Source organism: Cervus elaphus, chromosome 5 (genome assembly GCF_910594005.1).
Source record: "Cervus elaphus chromosome 5, mCerEla1.1, whole genome shotgun sequence".
Lineage (NCBI taxonomy): Eukaryota > Metazoa > Chordata > Mammalia > Artiodactyla > Cervidae > Cervus > Cervus elaphus.
This window is the reverse complement of record NC_057819.1, coordinates 50,933,807-50,952,221: the sequence shown is the minus strand read 5'-3', so window position 1 is coordinate 50,952,221 and position 18,415 is coordinate 50,933,807. Positions and strand designations below refer to the sequence as shown.

The 18,415-nt window shown below is 39.0% G+C and overlaps 1 protein-coding gene across 3 annotated transcripts in view; it reads left to right on the top strand.

Moving 5' to 3' along the window:
- Positions 1-18,415, top strand: part of SLC7A11 (solute carrier family 7 member 11) — a 248,002-nt gene that overhangs the window by 59,031 nt on the left and 170,556 nt on the right. For all 3 annotated transcript variants that reach the window (XM_043902431.1, XM_043902434.1, XM_043902432.1), the window contains exons 7-11: positions 3,968-4,091; positions 6,010-6,113; positions 6,858-6,954; positions 8,680-8,829; positions 10,295-10,472. In XM_043902431.1, the coding sequence (XP_043758366.1) occupies positions 3,968-4,091; positions 6,010-6,113; positions 6,858-6,954; positions 8,680-8,829; positions 10,295-10,472 (653 nt within the window). The remainder of the gene's footprint in view (positions 1-3,967; positions 4,092-6,009; positions 6,114-6,857; positions 6,955-8,679; positions 8,830-10,294; positions 10,473-18,415) is intronic.

The following is an 18,415-nucleotide window of genomic DNA, read 5'->3' as shown; positions in this document are numbered from 1 at the left end:
AGCCTACAACAAAAGACCAACCAAGACCTTTTAATTGGAGACTATTTTCAATTAATAAAAATATCAGATTCTCACTTAATTCTTCCCATTAATACATAATTGAAAAGACTATATCCATCTATCTGTCTATCTGTGTATAGTTTGTCGTTATTTAGTTTCTAAGTCTTGTCTAACTCTGCAACCCCATGGACTGTAGCCCACCCGGCTCCTAGTCCATAGGAATCTCCAGGCAAGAATACTGGAGTGGGTTGCTATATCCTCCTCAGGGGATCTTCCTGATCCAGAGATCAAACCCCTGTCTCCTGCATTGGCAGGCAGATTCTTTACCACTGCCATACCTGGGAAGCCAGGTATATAGATAGATAGATATGACAAAAAGGCTCTTAAGGATTAAGTCTCTTTTCCCAATAATATCTTGCTAATAATTAGTATCTTGCTAATCATTAAAAAAATGCACAAACATTTGAAAGAGTAGAAGTCATAGGTGCAAATCATTTTTATTCAGCTTAAAAACAATGCTTTTGTTGCATTTACAATTGGTGCATACCTCACAGTAACACAGGGGCTTTGAAATATCAGTGGCCTACCAGTTCCCTTGATTCCTTTTATTATCGTATGCCATTTGCCTTAATCTTGGGTACTAACTGTGCTTATCTGCCCTCTGCATCTAAAGCCTCCCGAAAGATTGCTTCTGCATGGCCTAAGAGCTTTTATCAGCTCACCCAGTGGCTGCTTGAAATCCAGGAGCTACGCACATGGTGCCAAGCCCTTCTGAACAAATGAACTGTTTTCCTCAGTAAATGATCGCTGTTTATGCCAAGGCAGCCACAACCTCCTCTCCTTCCCTTTGTGAAAGTGAAATGGAACCTTAAGGACAGAAGCTAGTGGCTATCTGGCCTCATCCTCTCCAATTCCCATGGCTTAATGTTACCTCAAGAGGAATTACGGGGCTTATTGTGAATTGCTGCAAACTTAGACCCTTTTCCTCTTTTATCCTATAGTTTAAACTCCTTTGATTTTTTTCCCCTCTGGTATCTATATAGTGTATTTGGCTGATAGTAAAACTGTTAATAATCTATTTCAAATTATCTGATATGTATGCTTACTTCTCCTCCTTTTCTGTAAGAGTTGTCTAGGAAAGTTTATTCAGTGAGCTTTTGTTGTTTTTAAATTAAGAAGGAACCAGTATTTCCTAAATATTGAGACTTTTGAAAACATTTACTTGACGTTATAGTTCACATAAGACAGAAAACTGAAGTATAGCTCTTAAGAACTATAATGTTTAATAATTTATGAGAATCCTGGAATAAGTCTTTTCCCTTCCTTCATACTACATGAAACTGCATTTTCAGTGAATACATGAAGAATACAGCCATGATAAGAGCTTTCCAATGAACATTATACATATTCAATAGTTACGATTTCTCTGAAAATTGAGTTTGAAGACCCACATACATAAGAGAGAATATTCTTTAGTGGTTTTAAGTGCTTTGACTTCAAGGTAAGCTAGATCTGTGGCTGAATTCTGGGGTTTCACTTATCAGCTGTGTATCCTGAACAGTTCTTTAAACTAAGACTTCATTTACTCATATATAAAATGGTGATGATGCTCCTAAATCACAGAATTTTCCAAGGATAAAATGAGACAAATATGTGAAGTAGGGGGTACATAGCAGAGTTGCTGCTGTTGTTTTTGTTATTGGCAAGTTGAGGGAGGAAAAAAAGAAAGAGAAACTAACCTGGAAACTTCAATCATTTTTAAGGCCCCTTCTGCTGTAGTCAGTTTAGAAATCCCCCTCAGAAAGACCGTAATCTCCGGGCAGGAAACAGGGAGGGTGCCTCGGAGGCTAGGTTCTCTGCTGGGAGAGCCCGCGTCACATTTCAGACTCACTTCTCTCTGCTCTGTGGCAGCATCATGTGATTGACAGTACTAGCTGTCCTGGACAGGTTAGGTGACTTCACTGCTCTGAACAATAAGTCACTTCACTTTTTATTAGCAGAGCCTTCGCATTTCTTAATCCTCTTGCGAGGAATCTCTAGAGAGTCTCTCCCTCTCTGCTTCCCTCCTCCACAGAAAGAACTCAGAACCCCATTTGGGATGTTATAGAAGCTTAGGTATTCAAATTTAAAGGAATACAGTGAGTGGTTGAAAAGCTGCCTATTCACCTTCGTGCTCAGCTTCTTCTGCCTTTGCATTGATCTGCCACCTCTCTTTCGAAGAAACAGGCATCCTTGTGTGCTAAGTCGCTTCAGTTGTGTCCCACTCGTGGCGACCCCACAGACTGTAGCCCGCCAGGCTCCTCTTACATGGGATTCTCCAGGCAAGATTACTGGAGTGGGTTGCCATGCCCTCCTCCAGGGGATCTTCCCCACCCTGGGATCAAACCCATATCTCTTTTATCTCCTGTTGGAAGGCAGGTTCTTTACCACTAGTGCCAGGAGGGAAGCACCCAAAGAAACAGGATTTGTCTTTAACTTGCCCTATGCCATTTACCCCTCTGTTTTGTATTGGCCCAGTGAGTTCCTTTGGTTACACTTAGCATTTATCAATCACAATGAGCAATGAGTGTTATGGTGTGAACTGCAAATTCCATAGGACCCTCTTCACCCTGGGGAAGGGGAACATCTGCTCCTTTCCTATTAGGATGCCAGGATTTTAGAGGTCAGTGTGTTTCCCCATCAAGGCTTAAGGCTTTGGGGATCAGTGGAAGTGTCAGGCTCCAAGCACCATAATGAATGACAGTTGCTGACTGGCTGGGTTTGCTTGTTCTCAACAGGGGATAGAGAATTCAGCGTAATGAGCTGGGACTTCGTGTGCTCAACACACCCAGCTTGGGGAGTGAGGCAGGCTGTGCCTTTTTTTCATCCTGTTTTCAGAACTGTATTTTCATCTTGGAAGAAATTATATGGTGGTCTTCATTAGTGGCATCCAGCAGGGTTAAGGCTCCATGAGGGCTGATAAATTCTATGGCTAAAAAACCCCATCAGCCTTTGTGCAGGGAGCTGAAGGTTTAAGTTGCTTGAACCGGAAAGAGTCTGAAGAGGTGATTATGTTAAGCAAGTAATGTGTATCGGTAACATGGAATCAAATTATTAGGGTCAGTAACTTCGTGGCTTTCCAAGTGCATTAAATGAAGACATAGCATTGCATTTGTGCCGGATACTTCATGATGCTGCATCGTGTCAGTGCTGTCTGGTCATATGTACTTCACAGCATGTCACCTCTAATTTCATGGGATTATCTGTGCTATGGCTTTAATAGATACTCATGATCTTGAGCTTCCTTTGAACTCACAGCAGGGCAGTGCAAAGCCATTATTGGAAGCACTTTTAGGCTTTTTGTGTTATGTACAAAATTATTATTGCCATCATTTAGGAGGTAGATATATCCTGTTCCTGTGCTTCCAATACTGTACACTTATTTGATGGCAAGGAGAATTACTGAAGGGGAAAACACTGAATGCAAAAGATCTTTTTGGAAACTAGTTTTAGAAAGGTTGTCAAGCCAAGTGAATTAGTATTTGAAAGGCATTTGAAAGGCCATTGGATCTCAAAGTGTGGTACCCTGGCCAGCAGCATCAGAATCACCCAGGATGGTGTTACAAATGCAAATCCTCCTGAATCAGAAATTCTTGTGGTGGGCTCAGCAATCTGTGTTTCAACAAACCTTCCAGGTGATGCATGCTCAAGTGTGCGAAACACTGCTCTAAGATTTGTGGAGTAAAAGAATGGGACAGACCCATATGTTCTGGGCAGAGCAGTAGATAAGACAAATGTAGTATCTCCCCTCGTGGACCTTATTAAATTACAAAGTTTCACCCAGATGAAATGTTTATACATACCCAACAGAGCCTGTAGTTATCCATACCATTTTAGTTTTTGCTTTGAATGAGCCTGTTATTTTCTTTGGTCTCAGAGAAATGACTAACAAAAGATGACTAATAAGCAATTCCTTTGTGCATTTCAGAACCATCCCCCTTGCAATATGTATATCCATGGCCATTGTCACTGTTGGCTATGTGCTAACAAACGTGGCCTACTTCACAACCATTAGTGCCGAGGAACTGATGCTCTCAAATGCAGTGGCCGTGGTAAGTCTAAGTTGGGTTAATGCCAGTTTGAATTTAGGCTAATGAATTGATGCAGTTTTATAAGAGTTCACTCCAGTGGAAAGTGTTTTGGTAATTTAGTAATTTTTTTGAACTGAATGATAATGTTTTAAAAATTTAGGACATACCTTAGCATATTCCATTTAACTAAGCTACAGCTATAGCTACATCTGTAGCCACTGATACAACTACAATCCTATATGATTTCTGTATTATTAATTTCATGTAAAATATGTCCACATATACCAGCCTGAAAACACGTTTCCACACATACACGTTGAATAGAAGGCATTATTCTTCCAATGTGTCTTTAAGGACAGGTGGGCAGTTACTGAGTTTAAATGAATTCGTTTTGGGGATATGCAAATTGCAATGTATTCTGTACTCTTTCCTGTTTAGACACTTTTCAAATGCTAACTTAAAATCTTTTTCCCAAAGTATCACTTTAGAATTTCCAAGTAGACCATATGCATTTGTTTTTTTGTCTCTAGTATATATATCCTTTTGAATACTAGCTCCTAGGATATTATTAATTTGGGGAAATAGAGTTATTCAAAGTTAAACAGATGTCATTTTTATTGTACTTCTCAGAATATCACAGGAGCTAATGTGTATTTTAACTCTCTAAGATGTGGATACTTATAATTTCACAGCATTTTCCAAAATTTATTTGACTTCAAGACCATCTTTTGCTTCCAGAGGTCATGTTATGGGACTGCTCTTCTGTGACACAGACTTTTTGGTATAAAAACTTAGCTAGTAAGAGAGCGCTCATTCATGACCTTGTAACAATGAAGGGTGGGGAAAAAAGAACTTTCCACCACTAGATGTCAGTTCCTTTTAAAATAGTCACTATTACCTCATAATAATCATCCACGGGGAACATCCACAGGGAACAAATTATCCCATTTCATGTGAACCTATGTACGAGTTCACTGTATTAAAGAAGACTTTGCCCACTGCTGTAACTTCTACTAGACAACCAAATGCACAGGGCTTCCTGATGTCAGGTCGTCATCTCATCTTACTAGACAAAGGGCAGCACTTAGTCTCTGAGCGTAATGTGGTACATTAATTACATAGCGCCAGCTGCTCAAGGACAAGTAAAGAATCCCACATCTTTTTTTTTTTTTGAAAAATATATCCTTCATGAAAATGTGCAGTCTTGCACGTGCCATAGAATAAAAGGAAATGTCATAAACTTGGTTTCTCTTTTATATTTTCTGTGACTTGATGTCCTCAGACTTGTATTGGTATTCTAACCTTTTAATAAGAAACTACAGAAGGAACTGGCAGATACCTGAGAGGGTGGGATTGACTTGAGAAACAGAGATGCAGCTGATGTGATTTTTCTGGGGCAAAAGATTTTCAGAACTGTTCTTATCCATGATACACATATTAAGTCATCATTTATTTTTCATCACACTTCTAAGTCATAAAACTAGGATTTGGTATATGAAATAAGTATCTGCAACACTTCTCAGTCTACCTTTGTACTTCACTATAAACATGTGGCTTTCCAGACTAAAGAGAAGGAATCATACAGAAGGATTTCTGTCTCCAAAAGGAGAAATTCTGAACTGAGATTTTTTTTTTACTTACCAGAGTCAGAGACAATAGATATCACAGTTGATAGATTTGATAAATGGATCACTGCTTTTTGAAGGTAGAGGAAAGGTGCTTGTTTAGACGGTTGTCCATAGTTTCATAGCAAGCAAGGCTACCTGCCTTTGATTATTATTCTAAGAGGTTAGTCTGACCCTAACCCAGAAGAAGGATTGTAAAACACACACGTATCACCAAGTGAACAGAGAGTCATGGAGCGAGTTTGGCCTAAACTGTTTCATTTTATTCTACTTTCTGGCAAAGCATTAATTTGCTCCCTTCTGCCTTTCATTAGACCTTTTCTGAGCGGCTCCTGGGAAATTTCTCATTAGCGGTTCCGATCTTTGTTGCCCTATCCTGCTTTGGCTCCATGAATGGCGGTGTGTTTGCTGTCTCCAGGTGAGTGAGTTCAAGCATTTCTAGAAAGGCATTTCTGTTTTTGAGATGGGATGTGATAAGGAGAAGTTTAAGAAGAAAAGAAATCGTGCCTCCAAACCTGTTGTTTTTAAAGGGACACGCGAGATTGAAATCTCCCTCAGCTCCTCCTGCTCTGACCATTAGAGGGTGCTGCTTGTCTGCTCATAGCCTACTCTGAAGCCAGGCATCGAGGGTTTTTTTTTTTTTTTTTTAATGTATGTCTATAACAACAGCATTTTATTTCTGGTAATAAAATCTTTGGTTTCTCTAAAGAAAAGGTGTCAAGAAAAAAAGTAAAGTAATAGACACAAGAAATCATCATCCCACCATCTGCATCCCTCTTGTTTTGTTTTATCTAGAAACCCCTTTTGATTTTATGTGATGAAAACCCAGTCAGATAAATATGAATGTTTGGTGTGTGTGTGTGTGTGTTGTGCTGGATTGACAGCACACAGGTAATAATAGGAGTCTAGAACTAAATTCCCCACCAGCTATGTATATGGGGGCAGAGCTGTACTGAGTCAGATATTGTTATTGCTTCTCCTCAAGGAATCATATTTTGGCAGATATTTATAAAATTCAAAATTTAATTTCTCATAACATACTCTACTTTAAAAAGCAAAACCTATGTAATCACCATTTGGTGCAAAGATGGTGCAAGTTTTCTCTTAGCTTTCTGGATTTTCCCCCTTGGAAATGATCAATTATGCATTTTTCTCCCATCAGGTTATTCTATGTTGCATCCCGGGAGGGTCACCTTCCAGAAATCCTCTCTATGATTCACATCCGGAAGCACACTCCTCTGCCAGCTGTCATTGTTTTGGTAATGCATATTAACATGTGTATCTAGATATAGCCTCAAAGGACAGGTTAGTAAGGAGGATTTCTTTCTGTTATCATTCATCTCTAAATTGGCTCTCTTTGTATCATGGTGGAATTAGACAGGCAGGATGTTTTCCATTGCTTCTCTTTATCCAGTATGCTGTGCTATGTTTAGTTGCTCAGTTGTGTCCAATTCTTTGCAACCCCATGGACTGTAGCCCTCCAGGCTCCTCTGTTCATGGGGATTCTCCAGGCAAGAATACAGGAGTGGGTTCCATGCCCTTCTCCAGGGGGTCTTCCCAACCCAGGGATTGAACCCAGATCTCCCACATTGTAGGCAGATTCTTTACCATCTGAGCCATCAGGGAAGCCCAAGAACAGTGCAGTGGGCAGCCTATCCCTTCTCCAGGGGATTTTCCCAACCCAGGAATGGAACTGGGGTCTCCTGCATTGCAGGCAGCTTCTTTATCAGTTCTGATGCATATTTGGTGCTTTGGAGCAATAACCAAATCACTTCTCTTTCACCTTTGTAAAAATTTGTGAAATGGAAGGGAAATGATTACCTGGGCTTTTGTCAATGACTTAGAGCCTTCTCAGAAAATGCTATAGAGTAAAAAGTCCCAATTCTACTTATTGAAAGTGGAGCTAAAAGCTATAGTCCCCAAATATCCAGATGTCTCATCAGAGGCCCCATATGATGAGATGCATACACATTTATAGAAAAAGTCAATGAAATCCCAGACACTGCAGTGATTCTGTGCTTAAAAGTGAGACTTTTGAGGGCAGCCTAAAGGGAAAAAATAAAAGCACCACAATTTAAACTTGAACTGTAGGATTCTTTAGGCAGAGGAAAGTATTTGCAAAATGTGGGATACAGAAGACTGTAAGATGTTCAAGTCCTCAAATCCTCATCGGCATTGTTATATTCCTTTTTATTTACTATTTTGTAACAATTTTCTCCCATGGAATCATGCATTGAAACATCTTTCTTTTTTCCCATGAATTTCATTTGTTTCAACATGTCTCCTTGAAATTTCTTTGTCAAGTATGTTTACTCTCTGTGTGGCATCTGGAAGTTTATGTCACTTTGGGAACAGAATGTATTTATTCGGTGAAGAGGGTTTTTTTCCCTTTAAGCTTCCGCTATCAGTCCTGCCGTCCTTGGTATGTGCAGCTGGAGAGACTTGCTATGCTGATCTCTGCGCTTCATTCTTTTCCGTGGTCTTGAGGGTCACACCTGGCAGGCACATGGGGAAAGAAAGTGTGGGGGGAAGAAAGGTCATGTTTTGCATTCAGGAGACCACACAGTCACCTAGAAGTTCCTGTGTGTGCATAGCCAGGAGCTCACCAGACACCATTCACAGAGTTTTCTGTAAATTTTTGTATTGGATGCACTTTTAATTTTTATTGTTAGTTATTAACCATCTCTGCCCTCTGGATCTTTAAATTTTGAGTTATTGAGTGTCCTGTGTTTTACTTTTGGAAAACACATTCTCTTAATGAAAAACAACAAAAAATAACACATCCATGTATGTGTGTACGAAGGAGTAAAGAGTAAGATATAGCTAGGAGGGTAGTTGAGTATAGATTTTAATCATGATGCTAGTTTATCAGTAAAAATAGTCATTTGGAAAATACAATAATATTGTGTAGTGATGTTATTGCTTGTTATCATGTTTGTTCCCTTTTAACTCACTGAGTGTGATTTTTCTCTTCCTTCCCCCAGCACCCTTTGACAATGATAATGCTCTTCTCTGGAGACCTCTACAGTCTTCTGAATTTCCTCAGTTTTGCCAGGTGGCTTTTTATTGGGCTGGCAGTTGCTGGACTGATTTATCTTCGATACAAACGCCCAGATATGCATCGTCCTTTCAAGGTAACCGCAGCAATCTTCATGGGTTTACATAAATCTTCCTCCTAATATCTGGCCCTCTCTGTCATAACTTGATGATGAGGAGCTTGGGCAGAGGGCAGAATGCTCTAAAATAAAACGTTTAACTCTTGCAGGTGATGCCTTCATATGGGATTTATTTTCATTTGGAAAAATCGTTGATTAGCTTGTTTGCAATGTACTGAGCTTTGTATGCCACACTTTTGAAAAGGGGTGTTAATATTTAAATGGTCGTTATGTTGATTTTTCATTAATGTGCCTAATGATGTGATACATTCAAAGTAAAGACTACTCTTTTATGGTGAATAGTTGTGGACAATCATGCTGAGAAAGAGTGAGGCAGATACATATGAAATCATCACTAATTAAAACTCTAAAAAGGAATTATTGTTATTTAATAACTAAATTCTGTCTGACTCCTTGTGACCCCATGGACTGTAGCCTGCCAGGCTCCTCTGCCCATGGGATTTTCCAGGCAAGAATACTGGAGTGGGATGCCATTTCCTTCTCCAGAGGATCTTCCAAATCAGGGGTCAAAACTGCTTCTCTTGCATCTCCTGCATTGGCAGGCCGATTATGTACCACTAGCACTACTAGGGAAGCCTCTGAAAAGGATGCTGCTTTTCAAAAAAGGCATTTTGAGTATTCTTGAATGTTATGACTTGTTACATTGCCCCTTTTCCACATGATGCACTCCAGAAGTAATAGAGATGTAAAATACATAAGAAAGTGAAGATGTATGAATTCACCACTTAATAGAATGTCCATTTACCATAATGAAGCATTTCCTTTTGAGAAGGCTGACGAATATGCTTCTCATCTCCTTCAGCCTTGAATGTTCATGGATTGATTTGAACTCACTATATATTTGCTTTTAAGAAATAACACAGATAATGTTGTCCGTCATGTTGTCAGAATTTGTTTCTAATTATATTCATTACCTAATGCTGGCGACATCTTTATTAGTGGTTGAATAGGAGTTGGCCTATTTTATCCCTGTCAGTTCGTATTGTGAATCTCCAACAGAAAATCAATATGCACTGAAAGGCTTTAACATGTAACAAGCAGCCTGTGCTCTTGGCTCTACATTAAAGTGGATTCTAATCATAATTATCAAAGAAGCAATCTTTTACAATCAGAAACATAAATCATAATGGTACTTAACTTGTAAAAGAATTCAAACAGAACATCTCTAATGAAACACACTTATTTATCCTTAGATTCTGTTCTACCCAAAGATTTATCTTTAATTTAAAGGAGTGTTTTTAAATCAGTATCTGCTCTGTGCCCTCGTCAAGAGATTTTCATAGAAAGGTAAGTAGGATGGTGCCCGTCACCTGGTTGCATGATCAAAGCGTGTCACCTGATCACGTGACTGACGCGCTCGACGTGAATCTGCCTTCTGTCTCTTGAGCCGCGTTTGCAGTGGTTTTCTTGTTTGTTGTTCCAGGTGCCGCTGTTCATCCCAGCTTTGTTTTCCTTCACGTGTCTCTTCATGGTCGCCCTTTCCCTTTATTCAGACCCATATAGCACAGGGGTTGGCTTCATCATCACTCTGACTGGGGTTCCTGCCTACTATCTCTTTATTATATGGGACAAGAAACCCAACTGGTTCAGAAGAATGTCAGGTAAGACTTTTAAGCAGCTTTAGGACCTTTGAGAGACTGGGTTGTAGAAAGCCCATCTCTGTGTACATATATAATACGCACCTCAAAGTTTGAAAATGCAACTTGGGAAACTGCTAGTTTGACTATATTACTGCATTCTAATGAGAACTTGAAGAAGAAAAGGCAGGAAGGATATTTAGGGTAAAGTCACTGAATCCTTTGAGGGTATTTAGTTTGATTTTCTGTAATCACTTCTTAGGAGAACCAATTTTTGTATAGAATTTTTATCAGCAGTACTATAAACAACCTAATTGTTCTACTGAATCCCTCACTTACCTAATTGTTTCTATCCTGGGCTGAATGCAGTTTATTGATTCTGTATGATAACACACTACTTAATGAGTGGTGTGAGATTTGGTGGGGGGTCAGGTAGAGTCTGAAAAGGTCTCAAGTATCATGATTTATTTTATTTTAACACTGCCCAACTGGTGAATCATGGAGAATCATAAGAACAGCAAGAATGATCAAGAAAAGAGCAGTTGACAATTATTGAGTGATTTCTATGTGTTAACATATATATATATGTATATTATATATATATAAAACCGTATTTAATCCTTATATCAACTTTCTGAGCTAGAAAAAGGTTGTACTTATTTTATAGATTTTGGGTTATGGTATGGAAGAATCCATGTAACTTGTTCCAAGTCATGAAGATATTTAGTAGAAGACCTAGAATTCCAACTTGGGCAGATTTGTACCTTACAAAAGTCATCCTGATGAGAGGGACAGTGAGGATAGAATAGAGAGCATGAGGTTGAAGACATTCTCAAGAGTAGAGATTAGTGGTTATCACAGTAATCCTGAAAGAACCGAGAAAAGTCTGAATACAGATGACATTGGCAGGGTCCAAAGGAAATGAAAGATATTAAAGATGAAAAGTCAACAGAGCTTGGGGACCAGGTGTGTTGCAGGAGGAGAAAATACAGTAAATCAGTAGATAGGAAGAGTACTTAGGAGCAGCCTCTGCCAAAAGCCATCAAAAGCCTAACCCTCTGTCCGAGGCTGGGAGATTCTCTCTCACATCATCATCTCTTTCATTCCTCCACAAGATCCATGTGTGAATTTGTTGATTTCTATACCCAAATGGGACAACCAGAATGCAGGAAGATGTAGCATTTTTTAACAAATTTATTTCTTTTTAACTGAAGGATAACTGCTTTACAATATTGTATTGCTTTCTGCCATACACCAGTAGGAATCAGTCATGTTGTACATTAGGGACACACATGTCCTCTTCTTCTTGAACCTCCTTTCCACCTCCCATCTCTTCCCACCCCTCTAGGTTGTTACAGAGTCCTAGTCTGAGTTCTCTGAATCACACGGCCAATTCTTTCTGGCCATCTATTTTACATATGATAGTGTATATGTTTCCATGTTATTAAGCTGGGATTTGAACCCATAGCCGCTGGACTTCAAATTCTTGCTCTTTTTTATACTGAGAGCCTGGGGGAAGAGAGAAAGAAGTAAAAAAATATATCCAGAGGAGCAAATGTGTTCTTGCTGGTGAGTTTAGAAATCCTCTTTTGTTCTCATTCATTTTAATTTACTTACTTTACCGTCATTAATTTTTTAAAGCCTAGTGAAAAGTTCAGGGAGAGTTCTGGTAAAATTATTAATAAATAATGTCAGTGTTACTAAATATAAAAAAAACAAACAACAACTTTGTGTACATTTTACATCTCTACTGTGCTGCGCAAGCTCATTTAGAAGCTAGTCCTTTAACATAGACTTCAGCTACTACCTTTTATTAGCTTGTTATTTGATATCTTTAGACCTTATACTACTATTTATACCTGTATTTTGTTTCCTAGCTAGCAACACTCTTCCCCAAAAAAGTGTTACTATAAAAGTTAGGTTCTTCAAGGCTAACACGGGAACACTGATTGCCTAGCAGTGTATTTAATCCTTGTTTCTTGTCAGATCACACTAGTTTTCTGTAGAATAGCTTTAGTAAAGTTTTCTCTGCTGTAGGCAGTAAATATAGAGCTTTTTCTGAAGAAAAAAAAAAATCCAAGTCTTGTTGCACAATATTTACCATTAGGATTGCTCTTTATTAATTTTCAGAGTAGATGGATATTCACCACTGGGAGGTCTTTGTCCATTTCAGAATAACTAGCTAAAGACAATTAAAATCCCTGAGCACCTGGAAAACCTTGAGAATTTTAGGAAGAGCAGGTTGCCTTAGAGTTGAACAATGAGAGAGATTACCATGAGAGGAGTTCCTTTTACTTGCCCTATTGAGTAGACATTTTGTCCCTCCTGTTTGTAGCTAGCCAAGGCTAACAAAGCTTTCCTTCTGCTAACATGTGCGTATTTTCTTTCATTTCTTTGCTGGTGCATATTAACTACTGATTTTCCTGCTTGCTCCTTCTTTGATGTTTTTCCGTGCTCATGTAATTTAGACATTTTCTGTTATTTTTCTGTCTCGAATATCTCCAAGGACTCTAAATGTAGTGTTAGCCATTTGTGAAAGTAGCAGCAAGTAGTAGTCCCACAATGGTTATTTGGTTCTCAACAACGCCATTGAGTCTTACCAGGGAGCGTGGCAAATCTGCCTCTAAACTGCGATCATTGCAACCCTTTATCTTTATAGCTGCCTTGAAAGTGAGTCTGCAAAAAGCAACAGTCCTCTGTAATTTTGTTTGATTTTCCTCTTAGGCAGCATTCTTGTAGTAAAATAAAGAAAGTTCATAATATTTATTGTGGCTGTAGCAAGTATTTTCCTAGACTTTGGCCAAAACAAAACACACACACACAGACAACACTGAACCACTGTCTCATCTCCTCTCCCAACTGGTGTGTTTGGGGCGGGAGAAACTCAGTGTGAACTCAGAGGCCAAAGAGTGTCTGCTAGGTGGCCTGTGTGCAGATTTAACATCAGATTGTTCTGTTGGGGAACATTCTTTAGCCTTGATACCATCACTTATTTTCACCCAAATATACATGAACAGATTAGCCCTGTGAAATGATAGTTTATCAAAACACATCTTACGGAGGGTGCTTCCATAAAAAAAAAAAAAAGAGGTCGCTGGAACAGCATTCAGAAAACAGGGAGATAGACTGCTGAGCTCAGATTGCCGGGGAACTTCAGAACTGGAGGAGCCGTTTCAGAGATTTGATGAATTTCTGTGGCCACAGGGTGCCAGTATTGAACCGCGTTTCCTTTGACAGCGTTCCTGGGATGAGAAGAAAAAAACGTGCTCTTAAGGGAACAGTCGGATGTGCAGAGAGCTTTTTTCCGCCATCTGTAACGGAGTGTTTAATTCTTCTGGATCTTTATTTATTTATTCATAGAGGCACGAGCTTCTCACCCAAGGAAAAGGGAGCAGATACCCCACCGATGTAGTGAAATTCATGGCGCTAGCTAGAGCCGGCAAACCCCAGCCAGGCTTCCCCACAGCCCTTTTACTTGGCTGCCTCTCTTTATAGTCAAACCTCATCCCAGCTGAGAGTGAATGGGATGGCTGGAAGCTGATCCTTCTGGCTCCGGGCATGATGTGGAGGACAGCTGTATTTAAAAAGAATCTTGAGTTATAGACAGTCACTACAGCAGAGTGACTGCAGTCATTGTGGTGGACAGTGATTTTGCAAAATCAGAGTCCTAAGAGCATAGTCTGCATACTGTGTGTCGTGATCAGTTTGTTTATGGTATTTCACTGAAAGCTGCCACATGCATTTGACAGATGCCTCATGAACCCTGCAGTGCAAGCTTTTCAATGAGTTTAAGCTTGTCTACATTTCTTAGGAGGTGAAACCATCTTCACTGTAAGGGTAAAATGAAGCCAGGCCTGTGAAAGGGTTTTGAAGGCTTCTCAAAAAAAACATAAATACTGTTATTCTTATTAAGATTTCTGGGAATGCTTGGTTTTGTGCCAGTACTTCAATAGGCTTATTCACATTTGGCTGTAGCTCCCATGCTTGTACCAGGCATGGTTGGGTAAATCAGATTTGCAGGGTCAGAAGCTGTTTCATCTGATTTCAAAAACAATTACTGAACATGAACGGCAAAGCTAAAAATCCTACAATTGCTGTTTGGTCTTATATAACTAAAAATATCAAATGCAGACTCAGTGGCTCAACTTTATTTAAAGAAATATTGTGGGACTGATTTATCCCAAAAGCCAAAGACCTTATATGGGTAGGGATGCAGTTGGAGGCCACAGGCCTGCAGCTTTCCAGGACAATCAGGAAGCTTCCTTGGAGGCTTGGTTGGGTCTGCAGAGCTCCACTGTCTGGCCTCATGGCTGTGGATGACCTGGATAAAATTGGTAGGACTCCAGCAGCTACTCAGAGCCCAAATCAGTCACTCTCCTCAAACCTCCATTATGATGAAGATTATTCAAATCTCAAGGGCTTTCCCAGTGGTTCAGTGCAATGCAGGAGATACAAGAGACCCAGTTCTATCCCTGGAATGGGAAGATCCCCTGGAGTCGGAAATGGCAACACACTCCAGTATTCTTGCCTGGAAAACCCCATGGACAAAGGAACCTCGTGGGCTACAGTCCATAGGGTTGCAAAGAGTCAGACATAGCTAAAGGGACTTAGCACACTTGCATGTCCCACCTTCCCAAGATCCACCACAGAGAGTGTAGGAAAGTGACAGCAGGGACTGTCAACAGAACTGATTGAACAGGGAGGCAAAGAAAGAACTGTGTGTAGAACCAGACGAAGGATTCTTCCGCCTCAATGTGCTACTGAATAGAGGATCCAAATTGAGTTTTTGGGAAGGAGAGTGTCACAGGAGAGAAGCAACAGGGCCTCTTAAGTTGTTCTCCCTGTGTTTGGAACCCAGGCAGCATTGTGACAAGACTTGGTAAAATGTCTAAGAAAGCCAAGGGCTAAGGGTTCCAGAATACAGAGGTACACTTTTGGAAAAGGCTTTTGTTTTGGGCATGGAGGAGCAGATGCTGCAGAAAAAAAGATAGTTGTTAAAAAAAAAATAAAAAACCTCATTAGACAAATTCATGTGTAGTCACACAACACACACACATGCACACGCACACAGGAATGGCAGTTGTTGTGGAGACTAGTTCAGGTAGGTACCGCAGGACTTCTCCAGAGAGGAAGGACTCCCGAGCATGCCAACATAACCCCACTGCTTTGCATTTTGCCATGAAACTCTTGTTATTTCAAACCATCTGTTAGTCCCGGTTTCCTCTCTGCCTATAAAAGCACATCTCCCTTACTATTATTGATTGATATTTACTTTTCTGCGTTCTGTTTTTTCTAGGATAATTGTATCATTTCCTTTTTCTGTAAATGTGAACTTTAATTGCTCTTGAGTGCTCCCCTGTGCTCCACATACATCTCAATGTCCAAAGTGGGCTGTGATAAAATAGAATTCATTCGGGAAGCATGTACATAAGAGCTTACCATTTACCAGGATGGTGCCAGCCCCTTTGTAATGAATGTATATTATAAATATTAGTGTGCTGAGGAAAACAACTTTGGGGAACATCATTATAAAGTAAAGGATGAAAAACATACTGGTTTTAGTGGCATTAAATATTGCCTGTAAGAGACTGTTGCAGGTGACAAGTCATAAAAGAGGAGAAAGATGACCGGTCTGGATGAGAGATGATGTGGGTCTGAAACCATCAAGACACTAGGACCCAGGGGCTTTAGAATTAGTAATAGTTTGAAGAGGGTCTTTGGGGACTGATTTCAGTGATGAGAAGTGGACAAGAACTAATATGTCAAGAAAGTAGAGTCACAGAGTTCTAAGATAAAGTGACCTTAGAAATCACCCAGCCCCATGGTGCCTACCTTTTAGTGTCTTAGAATCATAGGCTTCTGGGCCCCACCTTCAGTTTCTGATTCAGTAGGTCTAGGATGGGATTTGAAAAGTTGCATTTCTAATATGTCAGGTGATTCTAATGTTGCTTGTCTGGGGATTAAACTTGGAGAATCACTGATCTTGTCCAAGTCCCTCATACTTCTTTATTTATTAGTTAACTTTTTCATTAAGATATGATTGACCCATAACATTGTTAAGTTTAAGATATAAGACTTGTTGACTTGATATATTTATATATTGCAATATATACAGTGGTAGCATTAGCTAGCACCTTTATCAAGCTAAACATTTTTATCTGTTGTTGTTGAGAGCAGTAAGATTTGGTCTCTTAGCAACTTTTATATCACAGTATTGTTGACTATAATCTTTAGAATTTATTTATTTACTAGTTGTACATTTGTACCCTTAAATGACATCTCTTTAATTTTCCCACCCCGCAGCCCCTGGTAACCACTGTCTGTTTTCACAAGTTTAGTTTTTTTAGATTCCATATATAAGTGATGTGATATACAGTATTTGTCTTTGTCTGACTTATGTCACTTAGCATATGCCTTTCAGATCCCCATGTTGTTGCCAATGGCAGAATTTCCTTCTTTCTCATGGCCGAATAATATTCCAGATGTGATGTGTATACCACATCTTCTCTATCCACTCATCTGTTGATAGCCACTTAAGTTGTTTCCTTATCTTGGCTGCTATGAATATTGCTGCAGTGAATATAGATGTGAAGACTGCCTTTTGAGATACTAATTTCAGTTCCTTTGAGTACATACCCAAGGGTGGAATTGCCAGATCATATACTGTAGTTCAATTTTTAATATTTTTTAGGAACCACTATTCTGTTTTCCACATTGGTTTACATCCCTTTACATTTCCACATTGATTTAGATTCCTATAAACAGTGTATAAAGCTTTCTTTTCCTCCATGTCCTCATCATTTATTATCTCTTGTCTTTTTGGTAAAAAACCTTTCTCGTGCTAAGGTGAAGCTGTTCTCTTATGTGGTTCTGAGTTTCATTTCCGTGATGATTACTGCTGTTGAATACCTTTGCATACACCCCTTGGGCATTTGTATACCTTCTTTGGAAAAATATCTATTCAGGTCCTTTTCCAATTTTTAAATTGGATTATTTTCCTCTTTGCTATTGAGTTGTGAGTCCTTTTTTATTTTGGAGAGTACTCACTTATCAGGTGTTATAGTTTGCAAATATTTTCTCCCATTCTGTAGATTTTTTTTTTCAATTTATTGATCATCACCTTTACTGTGCAAAAACTCTTTAGTTTAATGCAATCACATTTATTTATTTAGGTTTTTGTTGCCTGTGTTTCTGGTAACTTATCCAAGAAATCATTGCCTAGACCAATATCAAGGATCTTTTCCTCTATGTTTTCTTCTAGGAGTTTTATGTTTTCAGATCTTAGGTTTAAATCTTGGATCTATTTTAAGTTAATCTTTATGAGTAGTAGTAGGTATAAGTTAAGTTTCATATTACTTATTCATTTATTTTTTTGGTGTGTATATATAGTTTTCCCAATACATTTATTGAAGAAACTGTCCATTCTCTATGGTGTGTTCTTGGCATTCTTGTCAAAAATTAGTTGGCTGTATACATGGGAATATATGTATGGACTCTTCATTCTGTTCCACTGATCTGTAGGCCTGTTTTTATGACAACACCATACTCTTTTGATTGCTCTGTTTATAATATAGCTTGATATATAATCAAGTATTAAAATGCCTCCAGCTCTGTCCTTATCTTTTAGGATTACTTTGTGGTTCTAAGCAAATTTTAGGATTTTTTTTTTTTTCTATTTCTGTGAAAAATATCAGTGGAATTGTGATTGGGATTGCATTGAATCTTTAGATCACTTTGGGTTATGTGGACATTTTCCCAATATGACTTCTTTAAACCTAGAAACACGGGATATCTTTCCACTGGTTTGTCTTCTTCGATTTCTTCCATTAGTCTTGTAGTTTTTAGTGTACAGATCTTTCACCTCCTTGGTTTTATCTACTCCTAGGTGTTTTAATTTTTGATACTCTAGTCAGCAAGATTGTTTTCTAATTTCTCTTTCAGATAATTCATTGTTAATATAAAAATGC